The following is a 23,883-nucleotide window of genomic DNA, read 5'->3' as shown; positions in this document are numbered from 1 at the left end:
ATCTTGCATGACTTCACTGGATTGTCCAAAACTTCAACATGACGAACTATATCTAGAGTTGTCATTATGTGTTCCTACTAATCTCAAACTACCGCACGTGTCTGGTTCGTAAACGAGTAATCCTTTTGAGTCGATTCACCTCAATGAATCAGTTGAACCATTGTACACAAGGGATCTGAAAGGTTCGTTCATGATTCGGTCAGAGATGTTTTCGAGTCAACAACTCACTGACTCATTGAACCGAGAACCGTCTCTTCTGGAAATGTCTGATTCATAGCAAGCCAAGAAAAGTTGAGTGAGATGATTATAGCATTTCGAGAGATTAGCCATAGCATAAGGTGCCTACAAAGGGAACATTTAATGTGCTACGCTGGGACGTCAAGGACCACGTGGTGGCGTTATTACGTCATGGCGTAAAATAATCACGGAATCGTGTTTTAAAACAGGAACTGTTCAAAAGAACCGATTCCCATAAACAGATCGGACTTCCCATAACCAGCGCGTGCACGATCCGGTGAGAGTAGCGCGAAGAACTCGCGCTGGCAGCATTCTCCTCCCACGCGCCTGGAACGTCGCTACGTTTTCACGCATGCGCGCCAGGATTTATGTCAAGGCACAAAAGTGGCGCTCTATCATCTCCAGCTCTACTCCGGTAAGAATTTCTCTGGCGTTTTGATGCAGAACTGTGTGTAATTGGCCAAAGTTTTTACAACTATGTCCGCCGCGGAGCTCGAGCCAAGGAAACTATCGGGGTCACCTGTGTTTGTACGCGAGGGTAATTTAACGTGCAAATTTACCCCGCCTGAGATTTCCCCCCTCCGCCGTGGCAGGGTGCTATTGCCTATGCTCTCGCGCATTGTTTCGGTCGCTCTCTAATGGCGGACATGAAGCAATGCTACCCGCTGACTGAAGGGGGCAAGATGATTCGCCAATTTGTAAATAGCTCTTGTTTTAGTAGCTAATTGGTAGATGTGATTTTATACCCTAGTTAAATTGACAAGCTTGCAATATTGAGTAAAATATTTGTGGCTGGTCACCTATAGGCGTTATAGTTGATTTGTCTTAAATGTGCAGTGCCCCCACAGGGCACCACGTGTACTGCTTTTTGATTGCCAGGGGTAAACGGGTAACTTCAATTAAACCTTCACTCAAGTCTAATATCGGCAAGAAATATTAATCCTCGTAGAACTCCCAAAGGGGATTATAAGTGTAGCCAAAAGCAGACGTATTTTCTAAAGTGATGTGTTAGAAGTGTGTTCATAGCAAGAGTCATAGCATTAAATATTTTAGTGTGCCGTTATGCATATATTCGGATACATGATGTTTAAATTCAGTTTCCCTCCAATTTTGTCGCGGGTATTATTCTCCGATAACTACTTCTGAGTAATTTGTTTCGCTACAATAACAATGGCGCAGTCTCGGAGGCTCTCCTCCCTCCAGTTCGCCGCTAATCCAATGGCTGCCTGCGCCAGTGAGGCCAGGGGTGGGAGTCGACACATGGGCCGGGGATTTTGCGTGAAGAGGGGCAGTTGGGGTAGATTGGGAGGCACCTCCCGCCTTGGGGGTCTCGCGTAGCAAGTTTGCAGACTCATTGGCCATTGAGTTTCCAGAAAATAATGAAAGCCTATGAAGCACCGCGTGTTGACGTCGTCATCCGGTTGCCTTGACAGCGCGCGGATCGCGGTCGGGTGTGTGTGTGGATACGAAGGGTCCGGAGTCAAGGGCACGGCCCAGGGGTGAATGGTAGGAATTGCCCCCAAATGTCTTCATTATGTTGCTAATTGACACTAGTGGTGTTCGAGAAGTGCAGCTTTATATGGGGCCATGAAACTGTAATGCCTTTTATTGGGGACCTTCGGAAAACATTTGCGTTGTTGCTCAGAATGCAGACTTGGCACGCGCATGGCGCATATGCATGTGATTATATCACGTCTGAGAGGTGGATCAGTAACGCTGCATGTACTTTCCTCTCTCCAGCATCCTGATCATGGCATCATCCCCCTGCAAGGAAAGCCCACAGATTCAAAATGTTAACATGTTTGTGTCACATCTATTTGTGCAGTGTTTTTGTATTAGCTGTTTGGCGTTGCCTTCACACAGTATTGCATCAACATAAGATCTCAGATGAAATGGGGCATTCTGTGTCAAAGCCTAGGAATGGACCAAGACAGACTCCAAGCTCTGCATTGCAGTCCAGATGTATTGAAGTTCAACCAAAGTCTTTGCCTTTTGGAAATCTGTTTTTGCTATGACAATCCATTCATTGTAAAGTTGTATTACACTGATTTTTGTTGCACATGGTTTTGAGGCTAAACTGTTGCAGTTTACATTTTTTTATAACATAGATTCTACAGAGAGAGAGCAACAATATTTGATGTTATTTTTATTTTTAACTGTACTTTAACACATCACATGCATTGACTTAATTTTGATAGAAAACACAGTATAGGTACCGGTAAATGTTGTGTGTTGAGCCCCTGTAATAAGTTTAAATGGGTCACATGTTGATGATGCAAGACTTTCTCCACATTTATTAGCCTTTTGCTTGAGTGAATAAATTTGGTTGCTTAGTGATGACTGTTACTTGATAATGATGTCATGGATACTTGGTGATTTCATTTTCTTGTATTTCATAATTTAAGTTTGTAACAAGTTTTCTTTTTTTTTTTTAAATCCCTTTTTAAATTCTTAATCACATTGGCATCTGTTATTATTAACATTATACTGCGCTAATTTGTTCAATTTTGGCAGGTTGTAATCAGATTGATCTTATTTTGTTAGTCAATTTATCTTTCTGCAATTCAAGGATTATTTCCTACTCATATTCACTTGGCTTTTTTGCTTCCTCAGGTAATTGTTCAGCTCATTGTGTTTATGTCTACAGGTGGTTGCCTAAGCAATGGATGGAGATTTGGAAGCCAGGGCAGATGTTGAGGAGGCATGTACAGTCACAGGGGAGGGGGAGGAGGAAGAGGAGGAGGAGGAGGGTCATGTGGAAACTCCCAGAACAGAGCAGACTCCATCTGCAGAAGAGTCACAGACAGCACCAGACCTGCCCAAGGCCTCAGAAGACAATGATGATGATGTAGTATTGGTAGAGGGGCCTCCTACTCAGTCTCAGGGGAGAGTACAGCCCCCCAGCCCCACACCTGTAGAGACCCTTGCTGCTGCCAATGACTGTGCAGAGTCGGCTACCACGGCAACAGCTTCGTCCAAGGCGCCCAGTCCTCCCTCCTCTGCAGCTACCGCCGGCACAACCGCATCAACCACGGCCAAAAGCCAGAGTGAGCCAATCGTTATCGACGACGAGGAGGATTCTGAGCTCAAGGGTGCCGCCTCTTCCTTCTCGCCACCCCCTGAGGCTAAGGATGCCCTGAGCAGCACAGAGCCTGACTCTGAAATCAAAATCGCTAGCGTTACCACACTGGGAATGGACTCTTCTGCGGTTGCAATGGCAACGTCAACAGCAACGGACATGGAGGATATAAACCTCATGATCACGAATGTGACGTCGCTGAAAGGCGAGGGCGGTTCAGTGGCAGGCCGCTTGGAGGATTTGGAGGGGTCCGAGAATGGGCTGCAGATCAGCAGTGCGTTCAGCTTGAACCCAGAGGCCCAGCAGAACCAGGGTACAGCCGGCAGACCATCACCCACATTCAACCCAGGACGCATTAGCGCTGCAAGCCAGCCTGTGCAGAATGGAGAAACGGGGACACACCAGAGATCTGGTAATTCATCCACATGTAGCTGCTGTGTCATCCTTTACACAGAACATGATCTACATTAGGCTTGCTTTGACTTTTTTTTCTAGTACTAACAAAACAACACCATATCTGTATTCGAGGTTTCAATTGCCAAAAGGCAGTGCGCCATTGTCCGTAATGCATGTTTGTGCAAAATGTTTATACCACTAGGAAAGATGACACACTGACAGATATATATATATAGGCCTAGGCTATATATATTTTTAAAGTTGCAATGAAATGGAAGTAGCGACAGATCACTTCTTTATTTGAGCAAAACGGATTGTCAAAAAACAAAAAAATGTAGGGTAGTTCAATGCATTGATTGTTGATTGGATTTTGATATGAGCGTTGCTCTCAAAAGTTTATGTAGATGAACCTGAGCTTGCAGGGGTGGAGTTTAAGAGGACTATATGATTGTTGAAGTCTAGCATATGTCACCAGAAAAAAAGTCTGTGGTTTTCACCAGATGGTTAATTTATGATTTTATTAAATATGAGGTCAGAACTTAAAATGTGTATATATATGAAATGCATGCACAGATAATTTGTATTATTAATTTAGAAAATATATCAGGCGAATAAGACTTTTAAGAGATGCTCTTTTGATCTTAATAAACTTCGATCACTTGATACATTCATGGGGCTGTACTCAAATATGCACATTCATGTGCATATTTTACAATAGTTTAAGGTAGTATTTATTTAGATTTAACCAGTATTCAAAAACCAGAAGGTTTGCAGATTTATTAATAGGGACTGTCATGATGTATATGAGGCTGAATCTTTTTTTGTTCTCCTTCAGATTCATGGATCTCCCAGTCGGCCTCATTTCCCCGTAACCAGAAGCAGCCTGGAGTGGACTCACCGTCTCCTGCAGCTCCTCTGCCCAAACCTCCCTGCCAGTCCTCCTCAGGATCCCGCACCATGAAAGTCACATGCGCCAACTGTAAGAAGCCTTTGAAGAAAGGCCAGACTGCGTACCAGCGCAAAGGATCGTCCCACCTGTTCTGCTCGACAACCTGCCTGTCTGCCTTCTCCCATAAGCCCGCTCCCAAGAAGAGCTGCACCATGTGCAAGAAGTACGACTTTTTAAAATGAGTTTCAGAGAGTGAACTTATTTCTGAAAGTGTTAACCGTAGGTTAAAATGACGCTTAACCACTCTTGCTTTTTATAGAAGTACAATGGTTTGATAGTTTTGTTTTTTGTCAAATGTCATTCTCTCTTTTGTGCTTTTTGTGCAGAGACATTACCAATATGAAAGGGGGCACCATAGTGGCCCAGGTGGACTCCAGTGAATCATTTCAGGAGTTCTGTAGCACAGGCTGCCTGGCAGCTTATGAAAACAAACAGAATCCTCAGAAGAGCCTGCTCAAAACAAAGTGCACCGTCTGTGGAAAGCTCACTGAGGTCAGACCATTTACATTCTGCTATACATTTGATTTGGATTAAATCTCTCACATCCTGTCATAACCAGCTGCAGCCATGAGTATATCTGCATATTATTGGCTGTGAAAGTTTGTTTCATGTTCAGTGTGTACTGACAAATTGCTTCTATCAAGAATTGTGTTGTGCCTGCCTGGTTAGGATATGGTGTTTACTCGGAATGTAAATTCTTGAATCAGGGCTCTGTGCTTGCGTTTCTGTTTACGATGCACAGGCGAAGATCAGTTATTATACTTGATGCATAACAAAGGGCATTAGACCTTTTCAATGTTGAACCATTTCAACTGCCCTGACAACAGCGTGTGTGTGTGTGTGTGTATATATATATATATATATATATATAATATAACAGGGTTTTTCCTGCATAGAGAATTATGAGTTTGGTGCCGCCTCCGGCTCCCGGCAAATCTCGGACAGACAGTCACATGCTCAGATACACTTTTTTTTACATCGTGACGGTTCTGTTGCGGGTTCCCTGCCTGTGTCCATTCCCAAACCATAGGAAATCAAGGAAAACATATCAAGGCTCAACAATAACGCTTATCTGGGACACGTGTTTTTTTTTTTAAGGGACAAGTGAAGGAGAAGCCCAGATTAAAACAATTTTCAATATAAATATTTTTTTATAAAAAATAACTAATAACCGAAACCGCAAGGATGATTCTGATTTTATTTAATTTAATGTAAGTGTCGATTGATAGCCTATAGTTGATAATAATATACTGACAGTTATAATGTTGTGCTGTTTCAATTTGAAATTAAAGGTGGAGCATAAATGTAATAAAATTAGGGGGGAAAATGCCCTTTATAAAGGTAAAAAACGTATTCTGGTAAGAGTGTTTTCCTAAAGTGATGTAATGAAACATTGACAATTTAAATTTGAAGGGAGTTAAGCCTTTTTATTTTAAATAAATGTTATTTTTAAAACAGCCTACTTCAGTGTGATATTTTACCATATTATCATGCTTAACACTGAGAATTTGAATAATTGTAATGTGATGATCAGATGCAGATATCTAAATCGGAGAATATCATAGGTTTGCGGGTGGATTATTTATTTTTAACAGCCGATTTGGGGGACTCGAGTGCACCATATTAATGAATTTATCTTTAAAATGTACAAAATTGTCTTCCCCGGACCCCCCTAGAGTACAGAGCTACACCCACAAAAATATCAGGATTTTTACGCATATATATAATGAAATGACTAATGTAAATTAATGTAGCATTTACCTATTACATATCTGTAACGGATGTGTTTCTCAAAAGCACATCTAAAAGCAACTATGGTGCACGTTCCATTGATCTTTGTTGGTGACAGCAGAACTTGCAACCATAGTTGCTTTTGGGAAACGTACCCCTGATCAGTAGTCCAGTAATAGTTGACAGTAAAGACATTTATAATGCTACAAAATATTTTTCTTTTAAATAAATGCTGTTCTTCTTGAATCATTCAAGATTCCTGAAGAAAAAAATCCACAAAAAGGTTTAGCAGCATGACCATTTTCAGCATTGATAACAATAATAAATGTTTCCTGAGCAGCTAACTAGAAAGATTCCTGAAGGATCATGTGACACTGAAGACGTAATGGAGTAATGGCTGCTAAGAAAATTCAGCTTTGACATCACAGGAATAAATTACTTTTTAAAACATTAAAGTAAAAATAGTTATTTTAAATTGTGATAATATTTCACTATATCAGTTTTACTGGGGTAAAAAAAAAAAAAAAGTATAAAAAAAATAATAATCTTATGAGCATAAGTCTTCTTTACAAAACATAAAATCATACTACTGACCCCAAAATTTTTCAAGCGAAATGTATGAATCAAATTCTAGAATCAAACTATTTGAATGTATATGTTAAGTCTTGTGAAATAATAGTCATTCAAGTTGCATGAAATACATTTTCATGTTAAAACGCATGTTATAGATTTTGTGAACAATTCGTCCGTACACGTTTAAATTTTTATAAATGTTTTGACTGTGTAATGTTTAATTAAACTGTCATAACTGGGCCTTCCGGTAACTTTTGACTTCACATGACTCCAATCATTTAGTCTTGCTTAAACCCCCCTCTTACAAGCTCACGTTCATCTGCCTTCACTTTAAGTGCAATGCCCACATCTCTAAATCCAATCAACAACTGACTTCTAGAATCCTGCCCTGTATGTCACAAAGCGGATGAAAAGATCTGACACTACTTTCATTTCATAGCCTAAATCGTAAAGATTTTGTAATAAATAAATAAGTATATCTGTATTCTGTAATTTACAAATCCTTATCTTAGTTAAAAAAAACTTTAACTAACTAACTGCTCATTAACTAGTTTTTGTTACATGTTGTTCGCTCAGTAGGCCTAACTAATAAAAGCTGCAGTGATAATGGCTGAAAGATGCTGGTGAATTAATGAATCCTACTATGATAAAGGCTTGGATAACAGATATCTGCATAGATTTATTAATTAATGATGAATAGTGTGACGCGTTAGAGCTAGATTATTCCCATTACATTCAGCAAGGTTGTATACACACTGCAAGTGATGCAATGTGCTTATTGTTCTTGATGGTATTATGTACAGAAATGTGTGAATTTGGACTGTATTTAAACTTGTGCAGCCAAATCATTTTCATTCGCAATACTGGAATCCTGCCTTTTGTAAGTGCTGCCAATTTCGAAGGATGGTAAAAATCATCTCACATATTCAGTGTCTATAATACAGGTTCATATCAACTGGATGGAAAACCCAAGTACTGTCATTTTCACCCACCTTTTACTGTTGTGCATTGTAGAATATCATTTTAGAGCACTATCAAGCCTCCAGCCTTGTAGCCATGGTTACTGCTATCCTTGACTGTATTTGTGGTGTATCCATAGCGATCACCTTGGGAACAAGAAAAGACCATTACACCAATTTAGGTACATCTAACTGTTGAATGATCATTAAATACAATGCATCATTTTGATGTATGTTTTTTCTTTTTTCTTTTTTGTATCTTCTCCAGATTCGACATGAAGTGAGCTTCAAGAACATGACCCACAAGATCTGCAGTGACGCGTGCTTTAATCGCTACCGAATGGCTAACGGGCTCATTATGAACTGCTGCGAACAGTGCGGGAACTACCTGCCAAGTCGTGCCACAGCAAACCACTTTTTACTCATCGATGGTCAGCAGAAACGCTTTTGCTGTCAAAATTGTATCAGGGACTATAAACAGGTCAGTGTTTTAGTTTGATGTTTTAAAGTCCTAAAAAATTTACTCCTTTCAGCTCAGTCTTTGCTTGACATTCAACTCAAGAAACACTAACGTAGACTCACTGTATTCCGGACACTTTGCACGGTAAAAAGTCCCGTAAGATAACAATCCGCGGACAGATAAACCTGATTGGCTCGTCTGTCTCTGGGGACATGCCTTCCACACGTTCCCAAATTTGATTGACACATTTTTGGACTAATCATTTTGGAGAAATCTTGAAAAAACTGCCGGGAGACGCAGTGTCTGGATTACAGTGAGGACTCACGGTGTTCCGGACGGCTGAAATTTTTTACTCACTGTGTTTCGGACAGATAAGGAGGAGTCATTTCTAATATAAAATACATACATTTTAACCACTATACGTTGGTAAAATAATTATATTAATATTCATGTTGTATATTTATTATTTGTAAGCGTCTATACACTCTTTTAATCGACGATTGCTCATGTGAAGCACATGCGTCGATAACATTATATTCTAACGTTAACGAGGTGTTTTAACAATTAGTGCCTAATTGAACGTATATCCCTTAAAAAAGTACAAATATTTGCAAATTGTAACTCATAGTTATTTTATAAGACCATAAGAATGTTTTTTTTTGTCATTTTCTGGTGCGTGATCATGTTTTAAGAGCCGATGTATTCTCCCCTCTTCATTTTGACCTGCCGGAAAACCCTCCCCCCGACATTTTCTGAGCAGTCATTGGTGTACGTTAGAAACTCACGTTGATTTCTTTGAAACGACTGGCTCTAGAAACATAAGGTTGGTCGGAATCGAAAGAGGATGAGGCAAAGATGACACGGATATATATATTTGCCGTGATTTGAAAGTGTTTATTTATAGAATTTGCGGGAAAAGGTCAAGTGTCCGGAATACCGTGATGTCCGGAATACAGTGAGTCTACGTTACAAAGTCAAACTGTAAGGTCCACATCCCACAGTTCTGTGAAAATATTATTGCACATTTGTTTCCGATTTTAAAAAAAAGAAAAAAAGCTTTGCTATGCTTGTTTTTAATAATAATAATTAGGATTATTATTACTAAGAAAAAATACAATATTATTAGTAAAATTACAATACTAACATTTATGGCTGTCCGAAACGCTGACTCTGAAACATGCAACGCATATTTAAATAAATCTGAGCCTGTAATTTGATAATCACACCAAGCCATTTTGCTATTTAGGCTTTGTTTTGATTAATTGTGCAGCCCTATTTCTGATGTTTTTAGTGATTACTCTCAATTATTCTCTTTCCACAGACTCATGGGAAGATGGTGCAGTGTAGTGGCTGTAAGGTGATGTGCAGATCATTTGATGCCACTCAGTGTATCGGGCCAAATGGAGCCATGGAGTCTTACTGCACCACAGCCTGTATGACCAAGAGTAAATTCACAGCTGCTGCACAGAGTGAGTAGATAATCACAACCTAGAGCTGATATTGCGACTCTGACTCGGTGAGTGCCAAACGGCCTACATTTGTGTTCCTCCAATGCCTAAATTTGGATTTCATAGCATGTGTCGAATTTTTGTTCAAATTAAATAATGGGCATTATGTACTTCAGATTTCTACAAACTCGGAGTCAGAGATTTGAGGTTGGGAGAACTGAGTATCTGTTATAAATGTCAGCTCATGTTTGATCTTGTTTGTATTTGTAGATGCTGAGCCCTCATGCCACTTCTGTAAGAGAAATGCATTACCTCAATATCAGGCAGCTCTGCCTGAAGGGAAGGTTTTGAGCTTCTGCAGTTCACAATGCGTCACCAAGTTCCAGGTACTTCAGATGCCATTTTAGCTTTTTATATCTGGCATTTCTGTAGAACATTGAGTAGAAGAACTCAATCTAGTACATGCCTCATTAAATGTTAGGAATGTCAAGTTCTAAGTACACAATAGTAATGTTCTACTGGTGGCTTTATCCAAATGCCCCCTGCAGAATGCCACCATCCAAACATCAGCCAATGGGCAACTTCCTGCTTCAGCTTCAGAGAACATTCAGCTGAAATGCAATTACTGTCGTGGTTCCTTCAACCTGAAGCCAGAGATTCTGGAGTGGGAGGTGAGAACATTTTCAATTAGCCTATTATTTTGTTAATTTAAATCTTTTAAAGGAATTCTTCTCCTCAACATTAATATTCTGCCATTATTTACATTGTCCCAAACCCATATGCAGAGCTTTTTTCTTTTTACTGTTGTTATTTACTTAATGTTTTCATTATTTTATTATTGTTGAATATTTATATTTTATTTAGTTTATTTTATTTCAAAGTTACAAACCACAGACTAGAGCTTAGATCGGGCCCAAAAGATCAAGCCCGACCCTACCCGAGCCTGTGCACTTTGTGTCCGAGCCCGGCCCGGCCATTTCTGCTCTTAAAATTAAATGAAAACAAAGGCTTGTGTTCACTTGTGCATTCGTGTCATTTTGTGCAGAAATAATATTGTTTATTTTGAATATATCTGATTAATCTCATATAGGATGCGTTTCTTTGAGTTAAATAACGCGCTAGCAAACTAAGTGCTCCAGTTTAACGGTAGCCTATTCATTCAGTGCCCGGTGTCGTGCGCAGCTCAAACAGAAATGCATGACTAATAATAACGATGAATAATTTGGGACTGACATATTACATAACATGAGAACACTATTGTATTAAATCGTTGTGAATGCATTGGGTTTAGTTGCCGTCTTCAGTGCGTTGTTCCAGGGAGAGCACGTCCACAACAGTCATTCCGCACGCATCTGAGGCGGCGTTGGTGACGCGTTGTTGTATTAGTAGTAGTCGTTATGTTTGATTATTAAATTAAATGATCAATCACATCGAAACTACAATCCTACTAGCCCTTTATTTAGATTAAATACCATTCTCATTCAGTTGGTGAGGAACAATGTTTTGAGCAGGATTTGCAGACCCTGTCGTGCTGTTAGCCTAGCCACTGCAGTAAACGCATATTGCAGTATTAAGGCTAACAATGAATAGATTAATTGATCATTAATTTAAACGATGATCGATCATTGGAATTTGTGAAAATTGACATCCCTAATTCTAACTAATATGCATCTAACTACTGTTCTACCTGTAAAATTTGAATAGCACTGCTTATTTAATTTGCATCTTTGTTCTATTGTTTATTTGTGCTATTGCTTGTAGTTTGATTATTTGTTCTTATTTTATTAGACTGTTTACTTGACTTTAATAGTGTTTTGAAATTTATATTTTTATATATTTGTTGAATTTTTTCATTTGCATTGTTCTTGCATTCCATTTGAAAAGTCTGGCGAATAAAATAAAAATGTACTAGCCAATGGCGACTCGAGCTCAGTGTGTCTGTAGAGGGTTGTGATGTTCAACATAATTTAGATTTTTGACCAAACTATTTGCCTGAATATCTGATCTCTGCAGGATAAAGTCCATCAGTTTTGCAGTAAGGCCTGTTGTGATGACTACAAGAAGCTCCACTGCATAGTGACGTTCTGCGAGTACTGTCAGGAAGAGAAGACTCTGCATGAGACTGTGAAGTTCTCGGGGGTGAAGAGGCCCTTCTGTAGTGAAGGTCATTATTCTGTTTACAGTCAAACATCTGGTCGCGTTTAACAGCACATTGTCCTGTGATTAAATCTACTGCTGTTCACATCATGACATGCTGTGATTTTATCTTTAGGATATGAGGACAGTGTTCAATGAATTTGATGTATTATTTTAAACTATTTACAAAATGTATTCATAATGACAGGTGTGATATGTCAGGCTGTATTTTTATTCCTTCTGCAGGCTGTAAGTTACTATTCAAGCAGGATTTCGCCAGGCGTCTGGGCCTGAAGTGTGTCACTTGCAACCATTGCACCCAGATGTGTAAGAAATCTGTCACCAAACAGATAGACGGAGTCAGCAGGGACTTCTGCAGCGAGACGTGTGCTAAAAAGTTTGACGACTGGTACTACAAGGTACACTGACTTGATCATTCCTGGCTTTAAGATCATGGGATAATTCTGCTCGTTCACTGAACACGGGGATTGTACAGGTCTGACACATTACATTGAACTGACGTTTGAAAAAAAAAAAAAAAGGCTTTTTAGATTAAAATACACTTAATAAATGTAGGACTATTATGAGGTATTACATATTTAGGGAAACTGTTGATTTCAGAGATCTTTCACACACTAAATTTCTGTTGGAAATTACAGGTTAGAATATTTGACCCAAATCTATGCTGCAGTAATTTGAAAGATGTATTTCTGTGTTGTGTCCACTAGGCGGCGCGCTGCGACTGCTGTAAGGTACAGGGGAACCTGACAGAGTCTGTGCAGTGGCGTGCAGAGATGAAGCATTTCTGTGACCAGCAGTGTCTCCTGCGCTTCTACTGCCAGCAGAACGAGCCTGACATGGCCACACAGAAAGGCCCGGAAAACACAACTTTAGGTACAATATAAAACCCCACATCTGGAAATATGCACATTTAAATCATCCTGTTGTCTTTAAAATGAAATCCTTTGGTCCATTTACAGGATTTGGAGGATCACCCCAAGCATCTAAGATGGTGAGGGTGCTGTCAGTTTTGACTGAATCATTCTTAAACACAAGAAACTACAGATTGGCACAGAGTAGTCGTTTCGATTCACTGTAGTCCGTTCTTATTGTGACTCTTGCAGTCGTTTACTCAGGGGCCTGTATCGTATGCGGGGGGAGGGGTCCTGAAGGATGTGAAGAATAAAGCTGTGCTCTGTAAGCCCCTCACCATGACCAAGGCCACCTACTGCAAACCCCACATGCAGAGCAAACCGCTGCAGACAGGTGAGCACCTTCTGTTCTGTGATGATACAAATGCATAAACTTTCTGGAAAAGAATGAGGGTTATGTGCTTCTGTCTCTGCTTCCCCTCAGATGAGGCAGGCCTGGAGGGCTCAGGAAAAGAGTATGTTCCTGTTCCAATCCCTGTTCCCGTTTACATCCCAATACCCATGAACCTCTATGCTCAGGCCACGCCCACTCCTATTGCAATACCTGTACCGGTAAGTGTTTCCTCACAGAATGAAAGCATCATATTGTTTTCAATTGCAGTACGTATAAAAGAATTAAGCATTTAACAGCCCATAGTATAAATATTTGTAGATTGGTTGATTAACGTTTTAAGCAATTATTTTCCAGTAAACGCACAGCTAAAGTAAAAAGTTTCAAACAGTTTTTGTCCGTATTACAGATCCGTATCCTTCGCCTAATTATTTGTTACAACAGCAAAAGAACCAAAACCCACAAAGACATTGAACAAAATAAATATATTTACAATAAATCTAAAACAAACAATAGGATACAAATTAGAGGAGCACCGATTTCTTGGCCGATTCCAATTTTAAATTTTTTTTTAAGTCTAACCTGTCAATACTGATTTTTGCAGATTTCTTTCTAAGAACTAAAATTGGCAGCATATACAAACCAAAATTTACTTTTCTTCAATTAAAATTTATTTTCATAAAAAAAAGCAAATTGCAAATAAACGGCACAAATAAATGCAATAGAAATATGAAATAAACGGCTTTAAGTTTTTCAGGTGGGTCTAACAGTAGCTTATATTCAGGTAAGAAAAACTACAGAAATTTAAGTTATCAAATGTAAAATAACACTGGATAGTCTTCATTATAAAAATTAAATGCAGATTACTGCTTACAAGTAAAGTTACAAAAGTTATTCAGTCAAGAGCAGAGAGATTTTCTTATGTTTTTTGAATAACATGACAGCAGCAGCATGGTTTATTTTGGTCTTAAAAGTATTACAAATTGCAAACTTAGTGTCGTCTTGACTCAGTGAAGAACTTCCAAGCCAACGACTCGTTTACATGTACTGTGAGCGTGGCTGCGACCTTATTGCCTGCACCGTTGGTAACAAAACGGGCCAGATCGGAATCAGAAAGACGTGAGACCGGTCCGGGCCAAGCATGTGGAAAATCAGCCAGTTCCTGGCCAGTCGATCGTTGCATCTCTAATAGAAATTACAACTATTTCCATGAAATTACATATTACCTATGGGAAACGCTCTCTCTCCCATAAAAACGCATACAGTAGAAGCATACGCGCACACACCGTTTCTCAGTAGCAATGTGGTAATGTTGCTGTTCTTGAAGCAGTTAAACTTACAGCTTTGCTATTGGTAGAGACACTGCTGCCTTAATCAATGAATCTCTAATAACTACATTAGTCTGCATACCAATGAGATGTTAGGTTTTTGTCCTTAAAATGCTCTTGTGTGTAGGACTAATTTCTGGCAAATGTCTTGAAATAATACATTTGAACAATGTCAATTGAGCTGACGAAGTCCATTTGTGAAAATGCTTTATGTTGTGCTTGTATTCTTTTTATTTATTATTTAAATTAATGTTATATTTTATATATCTTATCAACATTCCTTACTTCATGGAGAAGACCCTTATTGATCTCTGGCTTGTTCTGGTGCTTTCAGGTGCCTGTGCCAGTGTTTCTACCAACCACGCTGCAGAACGCTGAGCAGATTGTGAAGACCATCAATGAGCTCAAAGCCAAAGTTCCCTCTGACCCCCTTGAAGCTGATCTAATAGCGATGGCTGAAATGATTGCACATGAAGAAGATGAGAAACCAAAATGCTCAAGTATGTACCTGTTAGGAGCCATCCACCTTTGACAGATTGAAGCAAGATTCTGCAAGTCACTGCCTTTACCTCTCACAGATTCTCATTTCTCAGCTTTTTGACACCCTCACCACCTCTGCTCCAGTAGCAATCCCACAAATCCCTTCTTTATAGGGATGTACCGAAATCATAATTCTGGGCCGAATAAATGCATTTAATAAATACAAGTCAACACACCAATACAAGTAACACACCAAAATATACAAAAAAATATTAAAACAAGGCGTTTTAATGATTAATTGATGATCGATTAATTGTCGATAATACATTTAATTGATAAAACGCACCAATCGTCGATTAAGCAGGTTCATGCACACGCGTGCTGTTCAACCGTGAAAAACCCTTCTCATTCATTTGGTGAGGAACATGGCATTTTGAGCAGCATTTGCAGACCCTGTCTTGATGTTGGCCATATGCCACTGCAGTAAACGCATATTGCAGTATTTTAAGGCTAACGATTATTAGATGAATTGATCGTTAATTTTAACGATGATTGATCATGGGAATTTGTAAAAATTGACAGAACTAAATGAATAATATTGTTTTAATTAGGGATATGCAACACAATCAGATTTAACAGATTTATTTTTTGACTAATTATCAAAATAAAGTATAGTCCTACAAAGCTATTTTTATCAGAGCATGTGAGCAGATAGCGGGGAGCCGAACAGTGAACGAGATTGTAGCGTCATTTTACCAGCGTTGCCCAGCATGGCTATTACAGCACAGCATGGGGCTATTGCAAACAGAAACAAGTCTACTACAGAGATTTCATGTCAGCATGTTATTTGAGCAGACTTTGCTTTTCTTGTGAGCGTGAGCGGTACATGAGTGGAGCATTTGCTTGGACCATGAGCAACTGAGCAGAGAGCGCACACAGAGCGTAACATTGAGCAGAGCAAACTTACCTGCTTGACAGTCTCTTCGAAGTTGTGTATCTTTGGAAATGGTGCCACTCGCAAAGTTACAAAAAAAAAGCGGTGCGAGAGTGAAACCTGAACTATGAACACTGAGGGGCGGGGTGGCATATATTTTCAGCTCGTGTTTTCTGCCTTGCCTTTTTTCTCTTTCGGATAAACTAAAATGTCATTTTTCGCTTGCCGAAATTTCGGTGCATCCCTACTTTTTATAAACTTGTCTTTTCTCTCCATTAACACTGCACCTGTGTTTCTTGTTAAAATGACACTGCATGTCTATTGTCTTCCTCAACCCATTGTGTAGAATCAACCAAAAAAACTTTTTTTTGTAGGCATCAAATGTGAAAAGAGCAGTAGAGAAGTGAAGATGGAAAGTGTAAAACATGAAAATGGCAGTGGTAGCTCAGAAGAGGAGGAGGAAGACGACAAGTATGAACCAGATTTGGACCTGGAGAAGGACCTGCCCCTTGGTACTGTACCACCAAATGAACGCGATTGTTATTGCAAAAGATTTGCATATTATGTTTGGAGGGTCAACATTTCCCTTTTTACCCATCGTGATGTCTACCTTGAAGTATTTTCTTCTGTTAATCTCTAAATGTGTTTTCACTGTTTCCAAATCGCAAAATTGTATGTAGTAAAGACATGTTGCTCTGGTCTGTTCCAGCGACAGAACCCGTCCTGGTTGAGCGTCTAGATGCAGACATGCTCTTCTCGTTGCCTCCGGTCCTGGCTGAGGAGAAAGAGAAGACGCCTCGGCCCAGAACCAGGAGGAGGGTAATGAACGCATCCAGCCCAATAACATCAAATCCATTGCTGTCCCATGATTAGAAAACCATTTGCTGTTCACATTCTGATGTGTCGTGATTGCTGATGTTTTATATGAGGCTCATAGTGACAGAGGCGGCTGATTGTTAACAATAACTGTGTCTATGCTAATGTTTCTGACCTGCTTTTGCTGCAGGGTCTGAAGAGGCGGGCAGTAGAGGAAGAGTCTTTATCCTCGTCACCAACAGTAGAGTCCTCAGCAGCAGAAACCTCTTTCTCCTTGAGCTCCAGATACGGCTTAAACGCATGGAGGAGATGGGCAACATCTGAAGCCTCACCGTCCAGTCAATCCAAAGGAAAGGAGTGCCAGAAAGAAGGTATTCGTCATAATTGATCTGTACTTAGTTCATTCAGTTTGATGCTTGATTTGTAAATTGTAATGCCAGTTGGTCCCAGGGAAATTTTCATAAACTTTTGTTTGGTTTAAATGTGCTCAATGATTATAACTTCACTGCTGTTCACATTCTGAAACCATTTTGTTGATCACTTTGAGTTATGAGGGCACTTTTTTCGATGCATATGGCAAGAGTGTGATTCTACAATCAATTAATGTTCGTGTAAACAAGTGTCTTACAAAGTCCTCAAGATAATCCTTAAATGTCTCTCTATGCTGTACTGATGTTGCTCATGGTAATTTTTTTTGTTTCTCATGGGCAGTTAGTTTAAAAGGCAGTCTCCTCTCCCTGAGCCCAGCAGAGCTGAATCAGTCTTTATCTTGTTTCGTCAAAGAGGTGTGTCGTCCCAACGGGGAGCGCTATACTCCAGACAGCCTCCTTTACCTCTGTCTCAGCATCCAGAAGGTGAGACTGTTCACATCCTGAGTCTTGCACATGCTTGTTGCCCATTAAAGCTGTAAAAGAGGATCATTAGACCAGTGCTTCTCAAACACCCAATTCAAGTCTTGCCGTCTCTATTAATGAGCTGGTGAGTTGAATCGTGTGTGTTGTTAGATGCATTAGCAGGGATGCAAACGGCGCGCTTTTCGGCACCTCCCGCTTTTTTCACGTCAGTTTGGGTGACTTGTGTGAATCGTGGAGTTTTTTTTAAGGAGTGGGGGGGTGGGGGGCTGATTATACCTGTCAATACAAAACGAAATATTCTGTAGCCTATTTTGCCATCAATACTGCCGACGTTGTCTTTGCTGTATCAGTAGGCTATATATTTATGTTTAACATCCAAATGTAGACTGGTCTGTTGGCGCACAGATCCACACAGTCGCAGACAGCACGGGAATTCTGTGTTCGCGAACTTCACTTTTCTTTCTTATCTATTAGTGTTTGAACGAAAAAAATTAACCATGTGCATGGAAAAATAAGTCAAAGTCCTCGTCTCAACGAGTTTCCCCGTAAATGCAGTCAGAGAAAGAAAATGGATGCGTGTCATTACCGGTATTAGATGCATGCATTCATCTTAAAGGGACAGCAACCCAATATACCTGCAGCGGTTTGTGTCACCAAAGTTAATCAAACAACAAAAGAGAAAGAGAAAAATCACTTTTGTAGCTAAAGATAAACTGTATTAATTATATGAATCATATTTAATGTATACAGTGAAGGCAGTGTTATTTTACATTTGATTATTCAATGTCTGTAACTTAATACAGTTAATTTACCTGAAAAACATAAAGCACTGCTTTATTTCATGTGTATTTTTGTTTTGTATTTATGAATGCTTGTAATTTGTTTATTATTTTCTATGCAGAGGCATTAGGCCTACCCTACAAAATTACCCCAATCATCCTAGAATGATTAATTCTTTACAAAAAGAGATACTCAAATCATCAGGTGAAATTGTTTTCAGGAAGGAGTAGTAAAGCAAGAAGAAGTGCTAGATAGTTTTTCAGAATTTCATTTTACTTTATGTGACTATAGGGGTGGGCCGGGGATGGCAGGGGTTTGTGGCAATGTAAGTATCTGGATATTTGCTGCGGGGCGAGGGCTTTGATTACCTCTCTCTTTTTGGACCATACATGTGTTTGCATCCCTGCATTAGACAACAGAGTCTCTTGCTAAAAAGGGCAGTGGATCAAATTAAAAATTTTGCTTTTTAATGAAACCTGTGCATTTGATTATGAACGTTACGATGTGCTTATGGAAATACAATAATATACATAAATTAAAAAATGCATAGATGCAGGTTTTTCTCCAGAGTAGGGTTGTATAATTAATAAATAATAAATAAATTAAATTAATAAAACATTCCAATTGTAGCCTTTGCTATTTGATTTGCAGATATACAAGTTTCATTATGCTTGAATTTGGTTTTACATTTATTCATTTTTGAATCACACCTTGTCTTTAGATCAAAATAAGGATTCCCCGATATTAAAATTGTCTGATATTAAGCAGATAATTGCCATCTCCAAAAATCACCCATAGAAATCAATGGAAGACTATCACAATTGCTTTAAATAATTTGTCAAAAAAGGTAATTTACTAAGCATAAAGCAAACAAAAATGAAGGTGTGACATACATAACACATCCATGATTATGTCACAATCACACACAAGTGGACCTTTAAGTGAAGTTTGGGAGTCTCCACAGAAATTCAAAGCCATCTTGAAATTCAAAGTTCCCATCAATTAAAAAGGAGAACTAAAGAGACCATGATCAAGTATTTAAGTTGTGTTTGAATTTAAACTCTGCAGGAAACTAAGTCTAGGCTTGAGCACTCCTGGGTTAAGTGGTGTCCAGTGATTATAACATTTGCTGTTCACATCCAGAAACATGATGTTGATGCTTTTGCTATGAGGACACATGACACTGCTCATTGGAAACTGACCTAGTCACTTTTTACAAAGAGATTTGTCTTGCAATGTGCTGTCATGTTTGTGTTATCAAATTTTGTGGTTGTTGTAGTATTTGCAGGACAAGGGAAGGACAGATGACCTCTTTAGTGACCCACAGTACCACATGTTTGGGGAAGAACTGAACCAGCTCCTCAAAGACTGGCAACCCAGTGTCCTTCCTGATGGTAAGTGTGAAGATATCATTCTAATATGACTGTCATTTTGAAATGTCCAATGATTATAACTATTGCTGTTCACATTCTGAAAAGTGCTGTTGACTCAATCCAACTATGAGGACATTTCGCACACAAGAAGCGCTCAATAAATGGAGTCTTTCCTTTAACCTGATTTTTAATTGTTGTTGCTGATTAGAAATACAATAACATAGTTTGCATGAGCTGTTATGATCATAGTTGTTCCAGTGTTAAGTGTGAGCGGTTTTGTATTGAGGTTCTCGGTGGGGTCGTGTGGAAGAGCAGTATCTGTGGAGCAGCGGTCAGCTCGGGGAGCAGACACCCTCCGTCCTACTGAGATCCCTCATCTATCTCAACACCAAATACTTTGGTCTTCGCACCACTGAACAGCACTTACGCCTCTCGTTTGGAAACGTCTACGGCCCTAGCAGTTCCAAACCGCACAGCCATGAGACCACCGTCTGTATACGCATCCCCTCCATCTCACAGGAGCAGCACGGTGTGTTCCTCTGAAGCACTATACCATAGCTAAATTAAATGCATTTAAAATGTAGTTACTTTTTAAATATATATATATATATAATTATATCATTAATATTGCTGTTATTCTGCAACAGATTTTTATTTTCACTCTTTTTGGTTTGAGCTGTTTGCTGAAATTTTGTCTTTTGTAACTGATGCTGAAATTTGTCTTTTTCCATAGAGCAATCAGGAAGTAAGAGGAGGCGTAAAGATGACTGTGACTCAAACTTTGAGGCGGACAGTGGTTCAGGAGGATCTGCTCACTGTCCTGTTAAGAAACACGAGTGCCGACTCTATGAGCTTTACCTTTCGAAGTGGTGAGTGTCGCATAAGTTTTTTATACATTTGAAGAACTTCATCTAAAAGAGTTGTGCAGATCCTTTGGCTGAGCTCCAGCTCTATTTCGGTGGGAAAGGGCAACCCAATACCATGATTAGCTAGTTCAAGTTGTTTTGAACTAAGCAGTGTCCAGTGATTATAACATTTGCTGTTCACATTCTGAAATATGATGTTGACACTTGTAGTATGAGGACACATAGTCTGTAAAGAGACCCTGCGGTGATTTAGCTGTGCATCATAATTCCTGTGTTGGTGTGGTATTAATGTAAACTGTTTGAACAAATGTATAGGCCAGACAAAACAAAATTAAGACTTTTATTCAGCAAGGAGCAAAAGTGACCAAGGATCAAAAGTGACCATTTTCTATTAAATGTTGTTGCTTTGAAGCAAAACTGTTTTCAACACTTATAAGAAATGTTTCTTGAGCTGCAAATCAGCATATTAGAGTGATTTCTGAAGGATCATGTGACATTGAAACTCAGCTTTGCAATCACAGGAATAAAAAAAATAAAAAATGTAAGTAATTGTAATATTTCAAAATTCTGTATTTGTGATTCAAATAAATGCTGCCTTGGTGTGAAAGAGAGACTTCTTTCAAAACCATTAAAAAAAATCTTACTAACCCCAAAACTTATATCCGTAGTGTAGATCAAAAATTATTAAATATAATCTCCTCTGCATTTTTATAAGTTTTTTCATACTGTGATTCCTAAAAATGCTTAACTATTGATATTAGGGTTTTATTTAAATGTATATCAGTTTATCTCCCATAACATGAAAATATTTAGTATTTTTATATCAGCCAGATTTGTAATATCGCTGTATCTCTAGTTCTGTGGGATCTGACTGCTTTAACCTGTCTCCTCTCTTTCCCCTCAGCCCAGAGTCTGTGAGACAGAGGACAGATTTTTTTTACGTGAAGCCAGAGGTCTCTGCTTCCTCGGACAGTCCGCTGTGGTTCAGCTCGACACCTCTAGAGAATAGCGTGCTGGCTAGGCTCCTGACTCGAGTGCTGCTGGTCAGAGATATCTATAGAGACAACCAGCACGAAGAGGAGGAGGAGGGAGTCTAGAGGCCGATGCACTGAAGACTTCTTACTATGCTGTCGTGACACCCTGTGCATCACCAACGAGCTGCTTACCATGTCACACCCTGTCACTCTCCCTTTAAACACACTGATCCCAATACAGCTAAGAGATGATGTCAGGATGGATTTTGGTGGGATAATGCTGATTCACATCAGTCTTCCCAAAGACCCTGAGGAGTTTTCTCCAGAAACGAGACTTATAGGATGCTGCTTTCTTCTTTATTTCCCCCCCCCCCCCTTCTTTTCAATTTGTTGGAAACTTGTTCATGTAGCATTACTTGTGTGGCCACTGTGGTCTAAAAATATTTCTAAATGTAGTCTGTTAGCAGACAACAGACTCAAGAACTTTGGTCCTGTAAGGAAAGTAATGGAGTTTTTTTTCTTCCTGCCCAACAAAGCCTTCTAAAGATTACATTTATTTATTACTGTTGATTGACATTTGTTAAAGAGAGTCCAAGATTTTGTAATAGCAGGACAGGGTGTGTGTGTTGGATGCTGTGCCATGTGTGCAAATTCTCTGGCCTTCCATAATAGCATTAAAACCTGCTGCAGCCCTGGACCTCTTCTTTGTGCGAGTGGAATGAATGTGTTTGAGAATGTGCCTCTTTCCCTCCCCTTCCTTGTGTTGTTTTGGAGTGGATTGGATAAGAGTTGGTTCTGCACAGCCAATACGTTACTGGCATTGAACCTTTAAGTGTGAAGCTATTCCTCTGAACAATCAAGTGTATGAAATTTGACTCTGAATTTCGTCTGCAGCATATGCGGATTACACAGATAAGCAGAGACATGTTGTTTGCTCTGTACCCTTTCAGGAGTCTTGAGTAATTTGAAGGATGTGCATATGCACAATAGTAATTAAAAGTTACGTACAAAACACTTAGCTTATGCAAGATTAAAATTGATTTATTTATACGGTGAAAGTCGGTGGAGTTTGTTTTCATGGCTTTTACCAATATTTTCCTTGACCTTTTCTACCAATAAATTACAAGCTCATTTCTTGGTCTCATAATGGTTTACCTTTTAGACCCTTTATATTTTCTGATTAAATCTACTGTTAAGCAGGACTGAAATGTGAATTTTTAATTTTTGTCATTTTGTTTTCAGCCTTTTTCTTCTGTTGGCTTGGAAGGGGTAGAAGTGAGTGGCTCTCTGTGATGGAGTAAAGGTGTTTGTTTTGTGCTTGCTCAGCTAAGCTCATTATTAGGGTTATAGGGTTTTTGAAAAATATTAAACTTTGGCACTTAACTGTTTTTGCAGTGGACATGAATGATGCTTCAAATCATACAGCTTAAGGAAATGTGTTCTTCTTGAAGTTATTGGTGATGTGAAATAATCAGCTAGATTTATACACAGAGCCTTTGCACTATCATTCAAGTTGACATGCTTGCTTATTTTTTTATTACTATTATTTGTCACTTTTTAATGTAATGGTAATATAGTATTAAGTCATAACACCCAGTAGTGGCCATAAGAAAACAAGGTAAATTACACTCTTTCTATAAGAATATACTTAAAATCTAAACTAGAAGTTAGTCCGTTTATTTATTTTCAAAGGAGCACAAGGTTCATCATGCTAGTGAATATGTGTTGAGACTTGTTGACTGCTTTTCTGTTCTGTTTTCCTTTTTATGGTTTCTTTTAGCTTTGTAATGAAATTCATACTTGAGCACGGTTTATTTTTGTCTCAAAAAGCACAATCATGTAACAAAGTTTTATATACTTTTTCCTGAACAGCTCAAAATATGAATGTTGTATAAGTAAGCAATCTGCAAGTTGATTAAAGATATGTTCACACCTAGAGCTTTTAAGATAAATAAGGAACTATATTATAGAAATGCTCAAGCACTTTAAAGTCGCCTGACATTAAGTTGTGGTAAGTTTGACCCCAATGCAACATTGTACCACAATGGACAAATTGAAACATTTGACATTTTAATGAAGAAAAAAATATATATATTTATTAAAAACATCCATTTCTTTAAACACTTGAACAAACATATTTATCAAGTTTTTAATGAATTAGACATTTCAGATTTAAAGGTGGGGTATGTAATTCTCTTTTTTTGGCCATTTTTTCAAAATCACTTAAAATCCTATTCCTAACCCACT

At 38.9% G+C, this 23,883-nt stretch overlaps 1 protein-coding gene across 7 annotated transcripts; it reads left to right on the top strand.

The window, feature by feature from the left end:
- Positions 1-467: 467 nt before the first annotated feature.
- Positions 468-23,038, top strand: zmym2 (zinc finger, MYM-type 2). Of its 7 annotated transcripts, none has more exons than XM_079618186.1 (23): positions 468-652; positions 2,885-3,728; positions 4,548-4,824; positions 4,988-5,153; positions 8,193-8,405; positions 9,706-9,853; positions 10,103-10,218; positions 10,381-10,503; positions 11,846-11,996; positions 12,215-12,387; positions 12,697-12,862; positions 12,949-12,980; positions 13,093-13,234; positions 13,325-13,452; positions 14,894-15,059; positions 16,348-16,485; positions 16,689-16,792; positions 16,980-17,160; positions 17,501-17,643; positions 19,703-19,817; positions 20,083-20,325; positions 20,530-20,665; positions 21,567-23,038. In XM_079618186.1, exons 2-23 carry the CDS (start codon positions 2,900-2,902, stop codon positions 21,757-21,759), a joined length of 4,083 nt encoding a protein of 1,360 aa, XP_079474312.1. In that variant the 5' UTR covers positions 468-652; positions 2,885-2,899; the 3' UTR covers positions 21,760-23,038. The 7 variants fall into 7 exon arrangements, with proteins under 7 accessions (XP_079474312.1, XP_079474308.1, XP_079474313.1 ...); XM_079618182.1 differs by having other exon boundaries at positions 501-652; positions 16,683-16,792; XM_079618187.1 differs by having other exon boundaries at positions 517-652; positions 13,105-13,234; positions 16,683-16,792.
- The last annotated feature ends 845 nt before the right edge of the window (positions 23,039-23,883 follow it).

Source organism: Phoxinus phoxinus, assembly GCF_949152265.1.
Source record: "Phoxinus phoxinus genome assembly, chromosome: 7".
NCBI lineage: Eukaryota > Metazoa > Chordata > Actinopteri > Cypriniformes > Leuciscidae > Phoxinus > Phoxinus phoxinus.
Note: the sequence above shows the minus strand (reverse complement) of the source record. Positions and strands in the feature narration are given on the sequence as shown.

Excerpts from the sequence above, each read along its gene's own strand:
- zmym2 (XM_079618182.1), top strand. The coding sequence starts at position 2,900 with ATGGATGGAGATTTGGAAGCCAGGGCAGATGTTGAGGAGGCATGTACA. Across the intron at positions 3,729-4,547 it reads GGGGACACACCAGAGATCTG|ATTCATGGATCTCCCAGTCG; the intron begins GTAATTCATCCA and ends GTTCTCCTTCAG. Across the intron at positions 13,235-13,324 it reads GAGCAAACCGCTGCAGACAG|ATGAGGCAGGCCTGGAGGGC; the intron begins GTGAGCACCTTC and ends GCTTCCCCTCAG.